The sequence below is a fragment of the Scyliorhinus canicula genome, chromosome 16 (assembly GCF_902713615.1).
Source record: "Scyliorhinus canicula chromosome 16, sScyCan1.1, whole genome shotgun sequence".
Classification (NCBI taxonomy): Eukaryota; Metazoa; Chordata; class Chondrichthyes; order Carcharhiniformes; family Scyliorhinidae; genus Scyliorhinus; species Scyliorhinus canicula.
In genome coordinates, this window is record NC_052161.1 from 94,468,612 (window position 1) to 94,488,757 (window position 20,146).

Below are 20,146 nucleotides of genomic sequence, written 5' to 3' on the forward strand. Positions count from 1 at the left end.
ATGAAAGGAAAAAATATATAGTTGCTTACCTTTATTTTGCACCCTTTCTGACTTCAGGATGTTTCAAAGTGCTTTGCAGCCAATGAGGTACATTTGGAAATGTGATCACTTTTGTAATTGAGGAAGCACAGCCAACTTGGGAGCTGATGTCATCAAAAGTGTGACAGTAATGAGACTTCCTCACAGGTGTTAGCAGAGGGATACGTTTTGGTTAGGGCAGGGATATGGCGCGATGAGAGTAACTGTTCTTGACCTCAAGGCAGCATTTGACCGATTATGATGTCAAGGAGCCCTAGCAAAACTGGACTCAATGGGAATTGGCGCAGGGGCTGACTCCGTTGGTTGGAGTCATACCTGGCACAAAGGAAAGATGATTGTGGCTTTTGGAGGCCAATCATCCTAGCCCTAGACATTGCAGAATGTTCAGTACCGTCCGCAACTCCTCGGACATTGAAGCAGTCCATGTCCATACGCAGCATGACCCCTACAATGTTTGGGCTTGAGCTGATAATTGGCAAGTAACTTCTCCGTCACACAAGTGCCAGGCAATAACATCTACAACAAGAGAAAGTCTAATCATCAATGCAGACATGGGTCAAATGGCCTCCTGCACTGGAACAATTCTGTGATCGCCCCTTTACTTTCAATGGCATTACCATCCCCGAATCCCCCAATGTCAGCATTCTGGGGTTGCCATTGACCAGAAACCTAGCTGGAACTAGCCATCTAAATTCTGCGGCTACAAGAGCAGATCAGAGGTTTGGAATTCTCTGCTCCCAATGCCTGTCCACCATTTGCACAGCACAAGTCAGGAGTGTGATGGAATACTCACCACTTGCCTGGATGAGTGCGGCCCCAACAACACTTGAAGCTCTACACCATCCAGGGTAAAACAGCTCGCTTGATTGGCACCCCATCCGCAAACTTAAGCATTCACTTTCTCCACCGCTGACGCACAGTGGCAGCAGTGTAGATACACTGCAGCAACTTGTCAAGCCACCTTCGATAGCCACTTCCAAACCTGCGACCTCTACCAAGAAGGGCAGGATATGATTGAAGAATACGACCAACTACAGATGCCCTCTCACCCTACACACCATCTTGATTTGGAACTAGATCGCCGTTCCATCGCTGTTGCTGGCTCAGAATTCTGGACTTGCTTCCTAATATCACCCCAGGGGTACATCAATTGCATGGACATGGACTGCGGTGATTCAAGAGGGTGGTTCGCCACCACCACCTCGAGGGCAATTAGGGATGTGCGACAAATGCTGGCTTAGACAGTGACACCCACATCCCATGAAAGAATAAAAGAAATAGCTGCCCTGCTGTGCAAAAGCGCACACTGTATCTTTTATATCCACCAGAGAGGACAAGAGGAATCTTGGCTCAACATTTAATGCGAATGCTGACACCTCCCACCGTAGTACATTTGGAATATCAGCCTAGATTGTATCCAACGCTCTGGAATGGGCCTTGAACCCATGACCTCGGACTCGGTCGAGAATGCTACCACTGAGCGACAACTGACACTGAAAGAATGTGCCGTTCTGAATAGTTTTAAATTGTAGTTACTGTTGTAATTCAGAGAAACATGGCAACCAATTTCTATACCACAAATGGCTGACTTGACAAAATTCTAATATTGACTGTGGCACGGGGAGACTTTGTTTTCCTTCTTTGAACTTTGGATTTTTTCCATGCACATGAGTGAAACTACAGTACTCCACAATGAAGACAATTCTATAGTAGATTCTAATGATTTGTTACACAAGTGCAAAGCAAATATTTGACAATCTGGATTTTCTGATGTGTTTCAGCTTACCCCCCAAGCAGTTTGAAATGGTGTTAGGAGAAATGTGGTATATAAGGATCCTTTCTGATGATTCCCTTATTTCCCCTTTATTTTTTTTGCCATTATCATTTTGATCCATGGATGCTTAATGGGCATCTACATTTAAGGCAAGCAAAGGCAGAAACAAATTCAAAAGTTCCAAAAGAAAACACAGTGCTAGCTTTTGAGCAACTGAACTTAAAATTTGGCACCCAGAGATGCCAGTTCGGTTGGATGGCTGGTGGCCAGTGAATTGGCCAAAATGCCATGTTGTGCCCAGTAAAAGGTGGTGATTGGGTTCAATCGAGTGGGGTGATTTCCAGAGACCCAAGAAAAAGTAGAGTTTGAATCCTGGATGTTCAAAGGAAAGGACCTGCTCTCTGTCTCCCTAGTGTTCTCTCCAGAACAGCTGCTGTATTTCTGAAACTGTAGAGACCCAAATGAATCTACAGTAAAAGCCATTACAGGCTGGAAAGCAGAACGCCTAGTTGAAGGAACATGCTTAAAGACAGCCATCTGAAACAAAGACTCTTTATCCTTCTACTTATTATTTTCACTCTCTTCCCTTCTGTTTGTTCGTCCAGTATATAGAGAGTGGAGCAAATTAAACCGGGGGATTAGGAATTAGATGATAGTTAACCAGTTGTATTTGCAACATATTTCATTATAGTTCTTGCTATAAGTAAAAAGTAATTGTGTTTAAACTTACAAACCTGGTGACTAATTGTTGGGCAGCCAAGGGCCAAAGACTTTGGGTATTTTTCTGAATTTTTGATTAATTCAATAGTGTTGCAAATCTGGGTCAAAGGGCTGGAATTGATCATGTCCTAACCTAGGATGTCATATTTGAATTGCACTTTTAAAAAAATAAATTTGAGTACCCAATTAATTTTTTCCAATTAAGGGGCCATTTAGCGTGGCCAATCCAGCTAGTCTGCACATCTTTGGGTTGTGAGGGCGAAACCCACGCAAACGCAGGGAGAATGTGCAAAACTCCACACGGACAGTGATCCAGAGCCAGGCTGGAACCTGGGACCTCAGTGCCGTGAGGCAGCAGGGCTAACCACTGCGCCACCGTGCAGTTTGAATTGCACTTTTGAGGTCAGCACTGTGCACAACGTGAACTTCAGATTTGGCCATGTCCAGGGTGGAGAACATTGTGTAAATCAGGTTAAAAGGGATGTAGACAATTAAGGAAATATCAGAATAATTGCCAGGAGGCTTAAGAACCATCAGACGGAATTGAAGGGAAAGGAAATCAAGCATACATCTGCAGGCATCTGGATGTGCAGCCCAGACATGTTGGACAGCTGGTGAAGTGGAGATGGTGCTGAATGAGATGCTTACTCGCTGTCTCATTCCATAGTTCTGATCCTTTAGGTCAGCACTGCAGCAAGCTGGCAGGAGCTAGGTGCAGCGGACCATTCCTGTCACTGGACATGCCAGCATTATGGCTAGTCAAGCAATCGGGTAATTGTAGTTTGGATTTTTGCCGTCCGAGCAGGTAATATGCTGTGCTCCTAACATTTCCTGATCCCTAAATTCTTGTGACCCAAATAAATTTCATGATGAACTTCAGCAGTTAATGAGTAACTGCCCAGATTACATGTTGGAGACACTGAGGAGGTGACGAGACAACCTTAAAGCTGAGTTTGCAAATGTACTTTTCTATAAATAGTTTTCAGCCGAAGATGTCTGTGTGTGCATATATTTATCAGTAACTGACATCAGGCAGTTGAAAGATATGAATTTTAATGAGGCCTGCCAAAATTTCACCTTCACACAGCTTGGCTATTTCTGAAACTGAGGCAGGTAGTGGACAATATATGGGGCATATTTGGAAAGGGTTCATGTGAAGGAGAGTGAAAAGCCTGACATTTACTTTTATACATCGAGTATTATGACTTGCAATTCTATCCAAAAATATATGTTGCTGCAACATTGCAACCATTGTCAGTGTATGAATGTCACATAAAATAAATAGAATTATAGAATAATACGGTACAGAAGATAGCTATTTGATCCATTGTACTCCGGCCAATAGTTCTTTAAACTATTTATCTGCAGTAGTACTACTTCCCTGTTCTTTCTTGTTTGTCCTGCAATTGTTTTCATGGTAGATTGTTTCCACTGGCCAGGGAGTGTTAAACACAAGGACACAACCTCAGGATGAGGGCTGATCATTTACAACTGAGATGAGGAAGAACATCTTCACTCGAAGCATTGTCACTCTTTGGAATTTTCTATCCCAGAGGGTTGTGAATGCTCTGTCGTTGAATATATTTAAGGCTGGGCTAGGCAGATTTTTGGGGTCTCTGGGATTTAAGGAATATGGGGAGTGGGCGGGAAAATGAAGCTCGAGAACAGCCACAATCGTATTGAAAGGCTCGATGGGCCCTGTGGCTCTAATTTCGTCGGCTCTATGTTCCTTTTCAAATATATATCAAATTGTTTTTTTCTACTGAATCTGCTTCTGCCTTTCAATTAGGGAATTCCAGAAACAGGATGTGATATATATATATATTAAAAAAGAGAACTTTCCTCATCTCCCCATGGTTATTTTGCTGATTATCTTAAATCCGCCCCTTTTGGTCAATGACCTTCCTTCTCCGAGTTTACTTCTATCTGTAGAACATTGTGGTACATCAGTATACTTAATTCCATCATCGCATCTTGCCCTCCATTCTCCTCCTCCCCCATGCCATCCCCATTCCATCCTTCTCACACACTATTCCAATTCCAACCCCTCCTCCCACTACCTTGCCATGTCATCCCCCTCATGCCATTCCTATCCCCAAAATGTCCATATCTGTCCTCTTACTGCACAGTAACTTGTTGTTTAAACAGACATGGTTTGAAATTCCAAATACCTAGAGATTGACAAAAGCAAATAAAATAACAAAATAAACTTTACAATAGTCAGAAAAGTAAAACAATTTACAATACTCAGAATGTGAAGGAGGTAGGTATGAATTATATTGTGTACCTTGTGTTGTCCTATTATGTATTTTCTTTTATTTCCTTTTCTTTTTATGTACTTAATGATCTATTGAGCTGCTCGCAGAAAAATACTTTTCACTGTACCTTGGTACACGTGACAATAACCAAATCCAATCCAATTAATAGGCAAACTATGGTCGATGGTTCAATTTTTTCTGAGACTGTGTTTCACAAGATTCACAAAGCTGCACTCCCACCTCTAATTACTGGCGCAATTCCAACTCTTTCACAAACCACAAGCTTTGTTAAACTGGCACTGCTGGGTTTCTCCCAACTCCAATCCCCAGCTGCACTGAGCTATAAGTGGCTCCCAAGACATCTAAACCCTAAACACCTCTAGCATGGAACAACTGCCCTTCTACCATCTTCTCCGCTCTGCAGGATTCTTGAGCCCTAACTGCACCAAATGGCTGCCGGGTCTCTGAGCTGCACACCAGATAAGGTCTAAACTACAACCCTCGGCTGGACCAATGGCACCTATGTCGTCTTTGAGACCTGGCTGCCTGGAACTTGTTAACCACAGCACTGTTTCGGTACCTAGCCTTTTCCCCTGCTACAGAATACTCAAGTAAATTGAAACTATAGAGAATCTTCTTAAGCTCCACCCGTCTCCATGACAATGTATCCTTTTTAGGTTCACTGAATACTTTTAAACTAATTTAGTTCTAAAGTCTAAAGCTCACATTTTATCATCTCACTGAAGCAATTGTTTAAAGATGTTTGCACCTTTTCTTACCCCCACCAAAGCAGCAGTTTCACAAGTGTTGGCCATTCTTGAGCTAGTTAGTTTGCAGTTTCTTCGTCTTTAGCCCCCAGTTGGCTTGGTTAAGGAACAGAGTTCACTGTGTGAGGAAATGCCGAGATTGTACCACAGAATGATGCAGCATGTTGGAACTTTAACACATTGTCCCACTGCTCCAGTGAGTCACTTGTTCAAATCAGTTATTGTGCTGAAAGATTTTTGCCTGTGCATGCATTTCTTACCCTAAAAAGCAATAATCCTGTCACGGGTTTTGGACGTTGTTTGTAGGCTAATATTGAGCATGTCTGTGGAATTGCTGATGTAAAGAGTTGCTGATGTAAAGAGTTGTAGTTACAGGCTGCTGTCAGTAAGTGGTGATGTAGTTCTACTGCTTTCTGTACTTGTATCCTGTGTTACACCATGAGCAATTCCATAGGAATTCTTTGTACCAATTACATTAATATTATGGAAAAGAAAATGAGGAGCTGTATTGACTTTTGCTTATTTAACTAGTTTTTCACATTTTGTAGCCAGAGTAAATATTGACAATAGATGATACTATGGCAGTATCACCTTTATGTGCAAGATCAGTTGTTTCAGTTCACTGAAATTAATGCAGAGTATTGGAACATTTTCTTTTGTTTAGATTAGCACTTATGCTTATGAACTCGTTATTATCTGGAGGCAGTGCAGACGACTTTGAGATATTGGGCAGTGAAATGCTCCGAGCAGATCCTGTACAAAGTGTGGTTGGTTGATAAATGAGAATTATTAGATGTCTTTTTTTTGGATTGAAGTGGGCATGCATTTAATTGTTGGAATCCAGGGGAAAGATTTCTCTACCCTGCCGACCCCTGGTTTTATCTGCCACATTGCAACTGTGGACCTGGTTTTTGTTTTTTGTAAAACATCTCTGAACAAGTGAAGAGGGCACTCGGAAGCGTGCTTGTCTCCACCACGCTGTGTTTAGCAGTCACTGCATTTTTAATTTGCCTACATAATAGAATAAAAATTAATAATTCTAGATTTGCCTTTCATTCATTAATTCTGCCACTGGTGGGTAGAGGTAATGTTTTCACCCACTTGTTCGCCTGCTTGTCTGGCTACAAAATGTGAAATATTATTCAAGCAGCATATAAATCACGTTAGCAGGCTGCAGTTTAACATCTCATCTGAAAGACAGCATATCTCCAAGAGTGCCCCACCACTGCAGTGTGTGTGTCAGTCTAGATGTGCTTCAGTCTCTGGAGTGGGACCTCACTCCACAATTTGAAGCAAGAGTGCTCCCATTAACCTGTGGTGCACATGCAGCCCTACCATTTCTAAGGATAATATCGCTTTTGCTTTCTCCATGATCCTGTTGTACTGGCCGGAGATCCGGGATGTATTGGGGCGGGGAAGTGTAAGTTTGACATCTGAACAGTGGGTGGGATTAAAAGGAAATTGTTATTCTTGGCCCATGTCCAAAAAGGTCTTTGGTTCAGAGGGACGACTGCAGAAGCCTTTGGAGCTATATGGATGCAGGAGAAAGCTAGGGGACTCGTATTATAAAAACAAAGTTCTTTGGATGCTGCAAACCTGAAATAAAAGCAGACGGTATTGGAAACAATTTGGCAGGTCTGGTAGCATCTTTGAGAGAGGGACAGAGTTAAAGTTTCAGGGCACAACCTTCCATCTGAACGTCAAAAATATGGTCTTCGACTTCCTCAGTGCTAAGGAGTGACTATACCATTGATTCACACCTTGTTTATTTATAGATTGGCTCTGTATCTCATTTTGTTGTTTCTAATATTTAGGTCGGATTGATAGTGAAGACTTTCTGCTCAACCTTTACTTGCACAAAGAGGAGGTGCTGGAATGTGTGACGGACTTGAGCCCTTTATTGGACTGCCTGGACTCTGCTGGAGAAATGGCTTTCAGTGAGGAGGAGAAAAAGGTAGTTGAGTCTTATTTATCCAACCAGTTTTGAAATGTGTTACTTTCAGCCTTGGAATTCAGCCAGTATTGGAAATGAAAGGCATCCTCATTCTGTCCTCAGCAGCAATCTGAGAACAGATTGAAGTGGCTTTCTTCGTCCTTCAGTGATACAGAAATGAACAACACAAGAGGAGGACATTCGGCCCATCGTGTCTGGGTTGGCTCCTTGCGAGAGCAATCCAACACAAGTCTCGCTGGTCTGCTTGCTCATTTTCCCAATGGTGAATTAAATGGTTTTCTACTTTCACCTTAAAACATCAGATTATTTCTGCCTGATCTATTCTCGCTGGAAAAGCATTGTACGTTCTCACAATTATTTTCATAAGCATTTCTTCCGATCTCTCACTTTATTGTTTTAGTCACAGTTTAATTCATTACTTTGTGTTAAATAACCAGAGGAAATAATCTTCCTCATGCTATCAAAATCTTTCTTATTTTTGTAAACTTGTTGTGTCTGGTAAGCCTCCTCTGCTCGAATAGGTAATGGTTCAGTATTTCATGCCTTTGCCCCTAAAAATAGGAAATCACCCTGATGAGTCTGATTTTATTAAGGTGCCTAAAACTGCAAGTCATACTCTAACTCTGGCTTACACATTTCATTGCCCAAAAGAGATCAAGGCCCAAGTATATTTAAATATGTTTAATCACAATTGTTTTATTCAGGGTATCCATCAACCTGCCTTTTTCTAATCAAGCAGGCTTTCTGAAGCTTTTGAAGTATCAGTCGAGTCAGGTTACCTTCCACAGACGAGAGCTCCTGTGAATGAATTTGGGAATAAACTTGTATCTTAGTCCAGTAGAGCTAATGTACCATCTTTCAAGTATTTTTACATTTGTTCAATCTTTTTTTTTGCAGCTGTTATTGAAATGGTATTGTACCATTTATTTTAAATAATAATATGCTTGAAGGATTTTACCCTGTTCACGATATCGCTTTGAGAGTTAAGTTACTAATATATTAAAAAGTCAATAAAGCCAAGGATTTGTTTCCCATTAGGTTCAGTGGTCATACTCTGTGCCAAACATAATTTTTCCAGGAACCAGCAAAAGGTTGAATGCATGTGACTCAATCTAAAATAAACAGACAGACAGAAGACACAGCAATCACCTGGTGTAGGAACAATAATAAAGAATTATGGAATGAAATAGTTTATACTATTGACCCTTTAGGCAAACAATGTGAATATCGAATAACGTTTGATTCATTGCATTTAATTTACAGCACAGAAACCGACCATTCGGCAAACTGATCTATGCTGCTGTTGCCTAGCTTCCCTTAAAGGCATCTGTGTACCTCCTATTAGTCCATGTCCAAGCAATCTCTGTATAAAAAAGATTTTTCTGAATTCATTATTGGATTTTTAAAAATAACTACATTATTCATGGCCCCTAGTTCTGGATGCCCAGCAAATGGAAACATATTCTCTACATCTGCCCTGTCAATCCCCTTTGTCATTTAAAAAACCTCTATTAAGTTACCCTTCAGCCTTCACTTTTCCAGATAAAGCAGCCAAAACCGTCTTTCTTCACTTCTGCTATAATTCTAGATCATCTATTTTTCCCTGCATGCCTCTATTTTTCTTTGTGTTAAGTTGGTCAGAACTGTATTCAAAATGTGGCTGAAAATCGTTTCAGCAATTGGTGTGTTCAGCATGTGTGCAGGATGATTTCAGGTGATTTAGACTGAGCGTATTCTTCAGAAAATGTACTGTATCCAGATTTTCCTGTTACCTCCAAGAAAGGTGGTTATGGTTGTTAATATTGTTATGGGCCAGGGTTTAGAGAACCCAAAGTGTATCATGGAGTTCACCTGAGCCACCACTTTTACTAGATTGTGTTATGGGGAGCACACGGCCCACTCTACAGGTGTGGTACAGCAGAAATGGAACAGTATTTTTTAAAGCAAAACAATGTTTATTCTATGAACTCAAGTTAACCTTGTTGAAACATACAGTGAACATCTTAGCAACCATTAATTAAAATACAACCCCCAAAGACTACAACACTAAGTAAACCTTTAAGCTTTCCTTTTTAACATCCATATCACTTAAAAACAAAACCTTTATCAGAAGAACATCAGATTAAAGTCACTACTGAAACCATTTGTAATTCTGAATTCACCGAATGATCAAGAGATAGTCTTTTGATGGCAGAGAGAACAGCAGTGCAGCTGCTTGGTCTGGCTTCAGCTCCAACACTGAAAACAAAACTAAAACACACCCTGCAGCCTGCTCAAAAATGAAAGTAAAAAGCTGACACAGCCCAGCTCCACCCACACTCTGACATCACTGCAACAATAAACACCCATTTCTTAAAGGTACTCTCACTACAGATATTTCTGTACACACCCATTTATAAACACCCATTTCTTAAAGGTACTCTCACATGACAATATGTTTATGTTTAGGTGGTTGTGGAATGCTGCCAGGGAGAGTCCGCCAGAGGCGCCATGGCTAAGTTACTGAGGAAAGTAATTGAAGAGAGACTGCTCAGTGCCGGGACTGCAATAAATCTTCTTCAGTCAATGAAAGAGGCTTGCCCAGCGCTGCAGTCCTTACTAAGGACTCTCACAGAACCAGCAATGGCTACAAAGTCAGGTTAGTTGCATGAGAATCCCCTAAAAGGACCAGTGGTGACTCGATGCACTTGTGGGTGCAAAACTATTGTAGTAAACTGGTGATCTGCCATAAAATACTTCAATAAATTTAAAATGGTCTCATTGAAATCTACAGAATTGTTAGCATCAGTCCTGTCAAGTTTTCCAAGAGGCTGTTTCTCCTGTCTGAAGAATCTAGATCATAGGTCGTAGGCTCAGGGTAAAGAGTCAGCTACTTAACACTGAGATGAGGAGACATTTTTTCACTCAGAGCTTTGTGAATCGTGAAAGTCTCTACTCGTGGGCTGTGCAATCCCAGTCATTGCGTATATTCAAGACTGATAGAACATGCCTGTAGGTTTTTGCACCCTATATGAATTGAATATGAGGATATAGTGGGAAAGTGAAGTTGAGGTAGAATATTAGCGATGGTCTTATTTAATGATTGAGCAGGATCTTATGTTCTCACCCTAGATCAATGCTGCAGTAGCAAACTTTTTTTCCCTGAGCCAGCTTAACTGAAAATATATGTCCCTTTCCTGTTTTACTCTTCAACAAATGTATTTAGTATTTAAAGCCCAATTCGAAATCTACACTGCGTTTTGCTGCCTTGTGTTATGGAGGAGCATGTGAGGGCAATGTGATAGAATTACTAGCTGAATTGAACTGCAGAGGGTTATTACTGAAAAAAGAGACAAGCCATCGAAGCATTTGTTCTTGTAATCATCAGGACAAATTTCAAAGGAAACAAAGATTTAAATCACTTGAGAAAAGGGCTGTTCCATGCAGTCAAAATTGTTGTTCCCGTTGAGATTTGGAATCCTTGCATCTGCCCTGATGAGTGCAAGAGGAAAAACTTTAACAGCTTGTCTTTTTTCAGCAGCGTTCTGTACTATCAAGGGACAATTTGAAGAGGGTCTGTTTGATCCTGAGGCATGCTCTGCATTTATCTAGCGATCTGGGCAAGTGATGACATTTTGTGACAGAAGCAGAATTCACCAGAATGGTCTGAAACGTTAAAGCCCCCAAAATAGATAAACTGGTGGAAAACCCATCTTAAAGAACAACAGCCATTGAAGAACATTTTATGATCTGGTTCAACTACATGAATCAATGCTTGGTACAACAGCAAATATGCTTATGCAGCACACCTTAGTAATGTACAATATCATCTATGCTCAATAGCAGGTATGTAATAGTCATCGGTATAGTTTGGGTCTGCCAACCTCCACTGTATGGGTGTACTTAAATCTTAACCAGGTCTGTATCTGGAGTATGCCAGTACAAAAAAACCAAGATTCCCTCCTGATGTCAAGTTTGTTGTCCAATTACAATTGCAGCTCTGCTCATGGAGAAGTAACAAGTGATGATAAATGGGAAGCATGACAACGATGTCACTCTGCATGGGCAAGAGAACATGGCTTTAATGGAACCAGAGACTTCTGGATCAATGCTAGATAAAAGGAGAGCATTAGAGATCAAGGAGAAAAATAAACTGTTTAGGTTTGTTTTGCCCTCAGAAGAGGGATTGATCATTTTGCTGAAATTAAGGAAGCATGCACAGGATTAATGTAACAATTAAGGGATATTTCAATTAGTCAGCTATGACACTGGAATGTTTTCAATGGAAGTAAAAGCAGAGAAAGTATATTACTGAGCACAGTGTGAAACTTGTGCATGATTCTAATTACACAATGTACACAGTGAGGTTCATCGTGTACCTTGATGCTCTATATAATAACTTGAGGAGAGTAGAGGAGGTTATAGTTAGAAAACTTTGAAAACATGTACCACAAGCTCACTGTGCTAAATCGCTGGCTTTTAAAGCAGACCAGCAGCACGGTTCGATTCCCGTACCAGCCTCCTCGGACAGGCGCCGGAATGTGGCGACTAGAGGCTTTTCACAGTAACTTCATTGAAGTCTACTCGTGACAATAAGCGATTTTCATTTCATTTCATTTCACAGTGTACTTGAGTTTAAACTCAGACTTGAGAATAGTGCAACATAAATTCTCAAATAGAAGGAGCTGAATTGTAGAATAAAGTCGAAGAGATGAAAGAAACTGGTCAGGCAAGCTAAAATAGTACACCAGATTAAGATTATTTATAAAATTTAAGTCTTTTATGGGATGTCGCTGGCTTGGTATTTTTGACGTACAGGCTTGCAGATCAAAAAGGTACAAAACAAACAGACCATTATTGGGAAGGTGTTTTCATACAGGCTGCTCATGTAGACTGACAGGTAGCCCACCCAAACTGCCGATGACGTCATTGGTGATGTCCTGTGATCGAAATCTTAAAGGGACCTTGTCCACTCGGAACAACATGAATGCACAACTCTTTTCTTTCCCCTTTAGATCAGAGGTTCTTGCAGTGAAACACAATATAATGTTATCAATCAAAATTTACATACAAACAATTAAACACAATGTCAATAAGCTAGGCATTTTGGCGGATACCGATTCATGTGTGGTTGTCGTCGAAGCTCGGGCGTCTGCTTTTTCAGAGCTTTCACTTCAGAGGCTAATTCTTTAGTTCTTGCCCCAAGCTGTCGATCTGTTTTTTAGTTGCCAACGGCTGCCCTTCCAGGCTGCATACCGGGCCGCTCTTACCTGAATCTCATGGCACAGCCTCTGCAATGCCTTCTCCAGATTGTGACATGACTCTGCCAAACCCTGCATCTCCTCCTCGAGGTTTCATTCTCGCTGCATTCACCCTCACATCTTTGATCTTATTTCTGCCAAACCTGGTCTCTTGCACATTCCTGATTTTCAATGCTCCACCATCGATGGCCTATCTGGGATTCCCTCCTTAAACTTCGTTCTCGCTCTCCTTTGTAAGCCGTTCATTAATATCTATTCAATCTTCTTGCCACCTGATCTAATATTTCTTCAAATTGATGTCAAATTTTGTTTGTTGATGCAACCGTAAAGCATTCTGGGATGTTTACTGTGTTAAAGATGCTATTTAAATGTGTCGTTGTTTGTCTTTGCTCCATCATTCTCTCCTTTAGAAGTTAACCCTCTCTGCCAAATGAATGATTAATTTAAAGAAAGGAAAAGTGAAAAAGGTTATTTAAATTTCTCAACAGAAGTGAAGAACCCAGAAGATTATGGGTTTGATTTGTTGAGGCGATATCAAGATAATATTGTTGATGCAATAATAGACCTCCGACCTCTGCATAACATCCTATCAGTCGCTGAAGATATATCTGATAGTGAGAAAGAGGTATGAAGTAAATTTATTTTTATTTGGTCAAGTATGATATGGCGAGAGTCATTATTCCGTGCAGGGGGAAGGCAGGCTGTGCACAAGAATCTGTGCTTTTGTGACGTGTCGATGTGCAGCCGCTCGCAAAATGGGGCATTGTTTTGGGTTGGAATTTTATATTTTTGGTATATTGGCGGATGTGTTTCTGCCACTTTTTTCTTCATGCAATGTCATCTAGATCAGTGCGATGGAGCTACCTTTGTTCCATTTTCAATCTTGTGTTTGCCAACAACTTGCATGTGTTTTGGAAGGTAAATAGATTCCTTGGGTTGTGTGTATTGTAGTATCTCGACATGGTAACAATGTAAGTGTATGTAATGAGACAGTATGAAGTAAGGAAGTAGGACTTGATCTCGAGTCAAATTGAAAAAACATTGGGGTGGCACAGTGGCTAGCACTGCTGCCTCACAGCGCCAGGAACCCGGGTTCGATTCCGTTCTCTGTGTGGTGTTTGCACATTCTCCTCGTGTCTGCGTGGGTTTCTTCCGGGTGCTCCAGTTTCCTCACAGTCCAAAGATATGCAGGCTAGATGAATTGGCCATGCTATATTGCCCCGTAGGGTGGGGTTGCAAGAATAGGGCGTTGGATTAGGCCTAGGTAGGGTATTGAATCAAAGGGTCAGTGCCAAGTCAATGGGCTGAATGGCCACTTCCTGCACTACAAGGAATTCTATGGATTCTTTTCTTGCATCTTTTTTGAGTTGTCATGTGAGAGTACCTTTAAGAAATGGATGTTTAAGCAATGTACCTTTAAGAAATGCAGCAGCTCCTATTACTGAAGTGATGTCAGAGGGTGGGGGGAGCTGAGCTGAGCTCACTTCTGTTTTTGGTTTCAGTTTTGAAAAAAAGAGCTTGGGTGTGTCTGTGTTTGCAGTGAGCTGGATCTGCTGTGATCTCTGCCATGAAAGACTGTCTCTGAATCATTTGGGTGATTTAAACTCATAATAGTAATGTCTTTAACCTGATGTGTTTCAGTTTAAAGGTGTTAAGTCTCTTGGACGTTAAAAGGAACAACTGAAGGATTATTTGGTGTTGTATTATTTTCAGGGTTATCTTTGAAGTAAAGGGTGTTAAGTGATCCAATGTTTATTTAAAAGGTTAAGTTGAGTTCATGGAATAAACATTGTTTTGTGTTTAAAAACCCACGTGTCCATAATTGTAATACCACACCTGGAGAACAAGCCGTGTGCTTCAAAAGCAACAATACATTAAAGGGGGAGGTTGGTTGAACTCCATGATACATTTTGGGGTTCTGAAAATGCCATAACAGAGGTCAGATTTTGAAAATTAAAAATGAGCGTTGATTAGAGCTATTATTTGTGGTCAAGGAGTAGCCGATAGACGATTGTGTTCTGAGAATATCTGCAACAAGTATGACCGAGAGCCCCTTCTTTCGATGGGAATAGGCATGTTGTGCCGGTCAGGAGATCATCTTTGTGTTAAGGGAGAACTTACTTTGTCATCAGCGAAAGGATATTTCTACGCGCAAAGAAAGGATTTTGGTTGTCATCGGGTGTCACAGGAAAATAGTTGTTGAGTGGCTTGGAGATGATTATTCATACTTCATGGTCAATATCTTAGATGCCTAACTTGTTGGGAGGGTGTTAGTTACATAGAACATAGAACAGTACAGCACAGAACAGGCCCTTCGGCCCTCAATGTTGTGCCGAGCCATGATCACCCTACTCAAACCCACGTATCCACCCTATACCCATAACCCAACACCCCCCCCCCCCTTAACCTTACAGATCGGTATGTCTTAAAGAAGGCTCCAAAGTCTTCTGTAGGTTTATTGTAAGTCTGTATTAGCCACTGGAAGTATTTACACATGTATCGTAAAGGGTATGAATTAGGACATGTCTCCATGCTTGGGTTTAGACGTGTCTCTGCTCAACACCACGCTGCCCTGAGGTCTGGGTCGTATGCCTTGCGTCACTGTGTGGTGGCACTGTACTCACTCACATTAACCTTATATGTGCCAAGCTTTGATGCGACCAGGAGTCTTCCTCTGCTTAATGGATCCATTCAGCTGTCTCCAGTATTCTCCCGTCACCCCAATCTTGAGAACTGCTGCAGTGACATTGGCCGTATTAGGTTCTCTGCTCCTGTCACTCACTTGTTTCTCCTTCCACCCCACCAGCCCGCACCTTACCAGCCCGCATTAGATGATAGGACAAAATCTATGTCCATTTAAGCTAATTTTGTGACCTATATTAAAGGCAGTACTATCATAGAATTTACAGTGCAGAAAGGAGCCATTCGGCCCATCACATCTGCCCTGGCCCTTGGAAAGAGCACCCTACTTAGGCCCACGCCTCCACCCTATCCCCGTAACCCAATCTAACCTTTTTGGACACTAAGGGCAATTTAGCATGACCAATCCAACTACCTGCACAACTTTGGACTGTGGGAGGAAACCGGAGCACCCGGAGAAAACCCACGCAGACACGGGGAGAATGTGCGGACTTTGCACAGACAGTGACCCAGCCGGGAATCGAACCTGGGATCCTGGAGCTGTGAAGCAACAGTGCTAACCATGATTAATGTGAGAATAAGACAGGCACATTGTGCTTGTTAGCGATTAGTGCGCAACTCCGGTTTTTAACGTATTTGTTTGTTTGGACTATTGAGATTGAATGCTGTGGTCCTGCATAGTTGTGAGCAGCTCAGGAGAACCTGAATTTTCATCAGCACGAGCTGTTTGTGCTTGGAAGTATTGAAAAAAATAATGCAATATTTAGCTAGCATTGTCGAATTTCTGCAACCCGACTGACATCTTGTTGCGAAAATAGTTATTCAACTCCTAGATCTGACTAAACACAAGATCTAATGTGTAAAATGTAGTACCAGAGATGTCCTGTCAAGATGTCCTGCACAGTTACGTCGTTCTAAAAAAAATGATTGTGCCTTCCTTTTGCAGATGCGGTCTCTAAAATGTTTAGATAAGAACTAGGAGCAGGAGTAGGCAATTCAGCCCCTCGTACCTGTTCAGTATTCAATACAATCATGGCAGATCTCATCTCGTCCTCAACTCCACTTTCCTGCCCATTCTTCATAACCCTCTAACCCATTACTAGTTAAAAATCTGTATCTCTCTATCTCCTCAAATTTACACAATATTCCAGCATTCACCACACTCTAATTCGCAAATTCCACAGATTCATGAGACTTGAGAGAAGTAATTTCTCATGCTTTGAATCTGCTACCCTTTTTCTTAAAACAATGACCTTCCATTCTCGATTTCCCCATAAGAGGAAACATCTCTGTGCGTCTACTTTGTCAACCCCCTTTATCATCATATATCTCAATTAGATCTCCCCTCATTCTTCTAAACTCCAGCGAGTATGCACCTAAACTACTGAATCTCTCTTCAAAAGACAAATTCCTCATCTCTGGATTCAATCTCGTGAACCTCCTCTGAACTGCGTCTATTTAACTACATCCCTCCTCAACTAAGGAGACAAAAACTGTACACAGTACTCCAGGTGCAGTCTCACGAATGCCTTGTACAGTTGCAGCAACACTTCCCTACTTTTGTACTCTCTCTTTAGCAATAAATGCCAAAATTCCATTTTGGCTTCCTTGTTAACCTGCTCTACCTGCAAACTCGTTTTCTGAGATTCATGCACGGGAACAGCCAAATCCCTCTGAACCGAAGCATTCTGAAGTTTCTGTCCATTTAGATCAGGGGTGGGCAAACAACGGCCCACGGGCCGCATGTGGCCCGCCAAAGGTCTTTATGCGGCCACCAAGATCAAGTCATTAAAAAAAAAAAAAAAAAAATTTTTTAAACATTTTTTTTTTTAATTTTAAGGTTAATGGGGGGGGGGGGGCTGTTGGGTTACTGGTATAGGGTGGATACGTTGACTTGAGTAGGGTGATCATTTCTCGGCACAACATGTGTTTCATGTGAAGTTTCTACTTTAAAATATTAATTAATAAAAATTAATTGCTTTTTTTTTCTTTAAAAACCTTTTATTTTGGCGATTTTAAATATTAATTATTTTACTTAATATACTATGCGGCCCTTTAAAATTGTGAATTTCTGAATGTGGCCCTTGCACGGAAAAGTTTGCCCACCCCTGATTTAGATAGTAAATTGCCTTATTTTTCCAACCAAAATGGTTAACCTCACACTTATCCACATTAAACTGCATCTGCCAAATTTTGGCTCACTCACCTAACCTACCATGTTCATTTGTAAATTTCTTATTTCCTCATTTCAACTTATTATCTCAAGTATTTTAGTGTCATCTGCAAATTTGGCTATCGTACGTTCTATCCCTACATTCAACTTATTAATGTCGACTGTATATAGTTGGGGTTCAAGGACCGAACCCTGTGGCACCACATTAGTTACCTCTTGCCAACCAGAAAAAGACCCATTTATCCTGACTCTCCGCTGGTTAGCCAGTCCTCCATCCAATCTAATAAGTTAACCCAATCCCGTGTGATCTGTGTATTAACCTTTTGTGCGGCACCTTTTAAAATGTCTTCTGGAAGTCCAGCGATACTACATCTACAAGTTCGCCATTACCCACTTCATTTGTTATACCTTCGAAGACCTCTCAGCAAATTAGACAACACGATTTGCCCTTCATAAAAGCTTGCTGATTCAGATGTATTGCATTTTGACTTTCCAAATGTCCTGTTATTACTTCCTTAATAATAAGTTTTGTCACGTTATGATCACTCTTCCCGCGAGGATCCTTAGCTATGAGATTGTTAATGAATCCCTCCTCATTACACAATACCAAATCCAGAGTAGCCTGCTCCTTGGTTGGTTCCACAACATATTGCTCCAAGAAACAATCTCTATTATATTAAATTAACTTTCCCGCGAGGACACGCTTGCCAATTTGATTAATCCAATCTATATGCATATGGACTGGATTAATCCTCGGGGAGATTAAAAAACAGGAACTCCAAAAACAATAATCTCAGGATTACTCTCAGCCCCACATGCTAGTGAGCATCAAAATAGTAAAATTGAGTGATTAAACCTGTGGCTGGAAAACTGGAGGAGGGAAGGCACCAGATTTCTGAGCCTTTGGGACTGGTTATGGGGAAGGTGGGATCTGGACAAGTCAGAACACGCCTGAACAAGTCTGGGTCGGTTATGCTTGCAGCGAGATTCGCTAGTGCTGTTGAGGGGGCTTTAAACCAGATTGACAGGGGGATAGGAACCTGAAGGAAAATTTAGAGTCGAGAACAGGAGATGAGAAATTAGTGGGTGACTTGGAACAACAGAAAAATCACGGTTAAAAAATATAGAGCACAGGAAGTTGGCAGTGTTAAATGTTATATATAAATGCAAGTGGAAAAAATGGCAACTCAACATCCCTGGATACAGAGTTTTCAGACAGGGTAGGGAGGGGGATGCAAAAGTGGGGGTGTAACATTCTTGGTTAAAGAATCAATGTGAGGAGGGTTGATGTATCAAAACATTAAATTAGGCCATATGCGTTGAGCTCAGAAATGTAAAAAAGGCAGCCAGGCTGCTAGGAGGGTTCTGAAGACCCCCAAATAGTGAATTAGAAGAGCAAACATGTAGGCAAAACTCTGAGTGCAAAAGCAATACGGCCTTAATAGTTGGAACTACCATAATATCAATTGGAATATGGAAAGGTGAAGGGCATAGAGGGCACAAAACGCGTAAACTGAAATCAAGAGAGCTTTTTATAGCTGGCACGTAAAATCAACAAGAGGGGGTGCAATTCCAGATTTAGCCTCAGGAAACTGGGCAAGTGGATGATGTAGCAATGGGAGATCATTTTGGAGATGTTCACCATAATGTAGTTCGATTTAGCATCATTGGAAAGATTGAACAGAAGTAAAAGTTCTAAACTGGTCGAAGACAGATTTTATGAAGTTGAGAGGTGAACTTATGAAAGTAGACTGGATACAGCTATTCAAAGGAAAAATTGTCAAATCAGAGGGAAGTGTTCAAAAGTGAGATTCTACGGGCATAACCAACAAAAACAAACAATAGTATTACCAAACCTAGAGCCCCTGGTCATCCCAAAGCATACAAGATAACATAAAACAGAAAATTAAAGCTTGTGAAAGTCACACAAAGGTTAATACTGTAGAATGCCTATGGGAGTATAGAAATTACAGGGGTGAAGTGAAAAAGGAAATTAGGAAAGCAAAGAGAGGAAAGAAAATATTGGCAGGTAAGATCAAAGAAAACCCAAAGCTAGTTTACCAATACATTCAAACTAAGAGAATAACCAAGGAAAGAGTGGGGCCTATCATGTACGTGGTAGCATGTGTGCAGATGCTGAAGATGTGGACAGGGCTCTCAGTGACTCCAGAAAATGTTGGGAAAACTTGGGTCTGGCAGCATCTGTAGAGAGGGAAACAGAGTTAACATTTCAAGTCCATGTCACCCTTCTTGTATTATTTGTCAACAGAATTAAAGAGAAGGGCACATGTGATGAATTTTATACTGTTTAAAGGGGGTTAGAGCAAAGTAGAAGGTCAGGTAAAGGTGGGGCCTCGGAGAGATGTTATGGGCACAAGACAAAAGGAGTGTTAAAGACTAAAGAAAGTGCTGATGGTGGCATAAACTTAAAATAGCACCATGTGTTAATAGCAGAACAAAGGTCAGCACTCTGCGAAAGCAAGCTTTAAGAAAAATGACCGGTGGTCCTGAAGGGAGGGGGGGGGGGGGGGGGGGGGGGCTGGGGGCCTGCTGGATCAAAAAAACTGTTTAAAAAAGGTCA

At 41.3% G+C, this 20,146-nt stretch overlaps 1 protein-coding gene across 1 annotated transcript in view; it reads left to right on the forward strand.

Annotated features, from left to right (window-relative positions):
* zbtb40 (zinc finger and BTB domain containing 40) overlaps positions 1-20,146 on the forward strand; it is a 105,082-nt gene that overhangs the window by 15,251 nt on the left and 69,685 nt on the right. Inside the window, 3 exon segments of the mRNA XM_038773574.1 lie at positions 7,373-7,512; positions 9,961-10,150; positions 13,241-13,377. Of these exon segments, the coding sequence (XP_038629502.1) occupies positions 7,373-7,512; positions 9,961-10,150; positions 13,241-13,377 (467 nt within the window).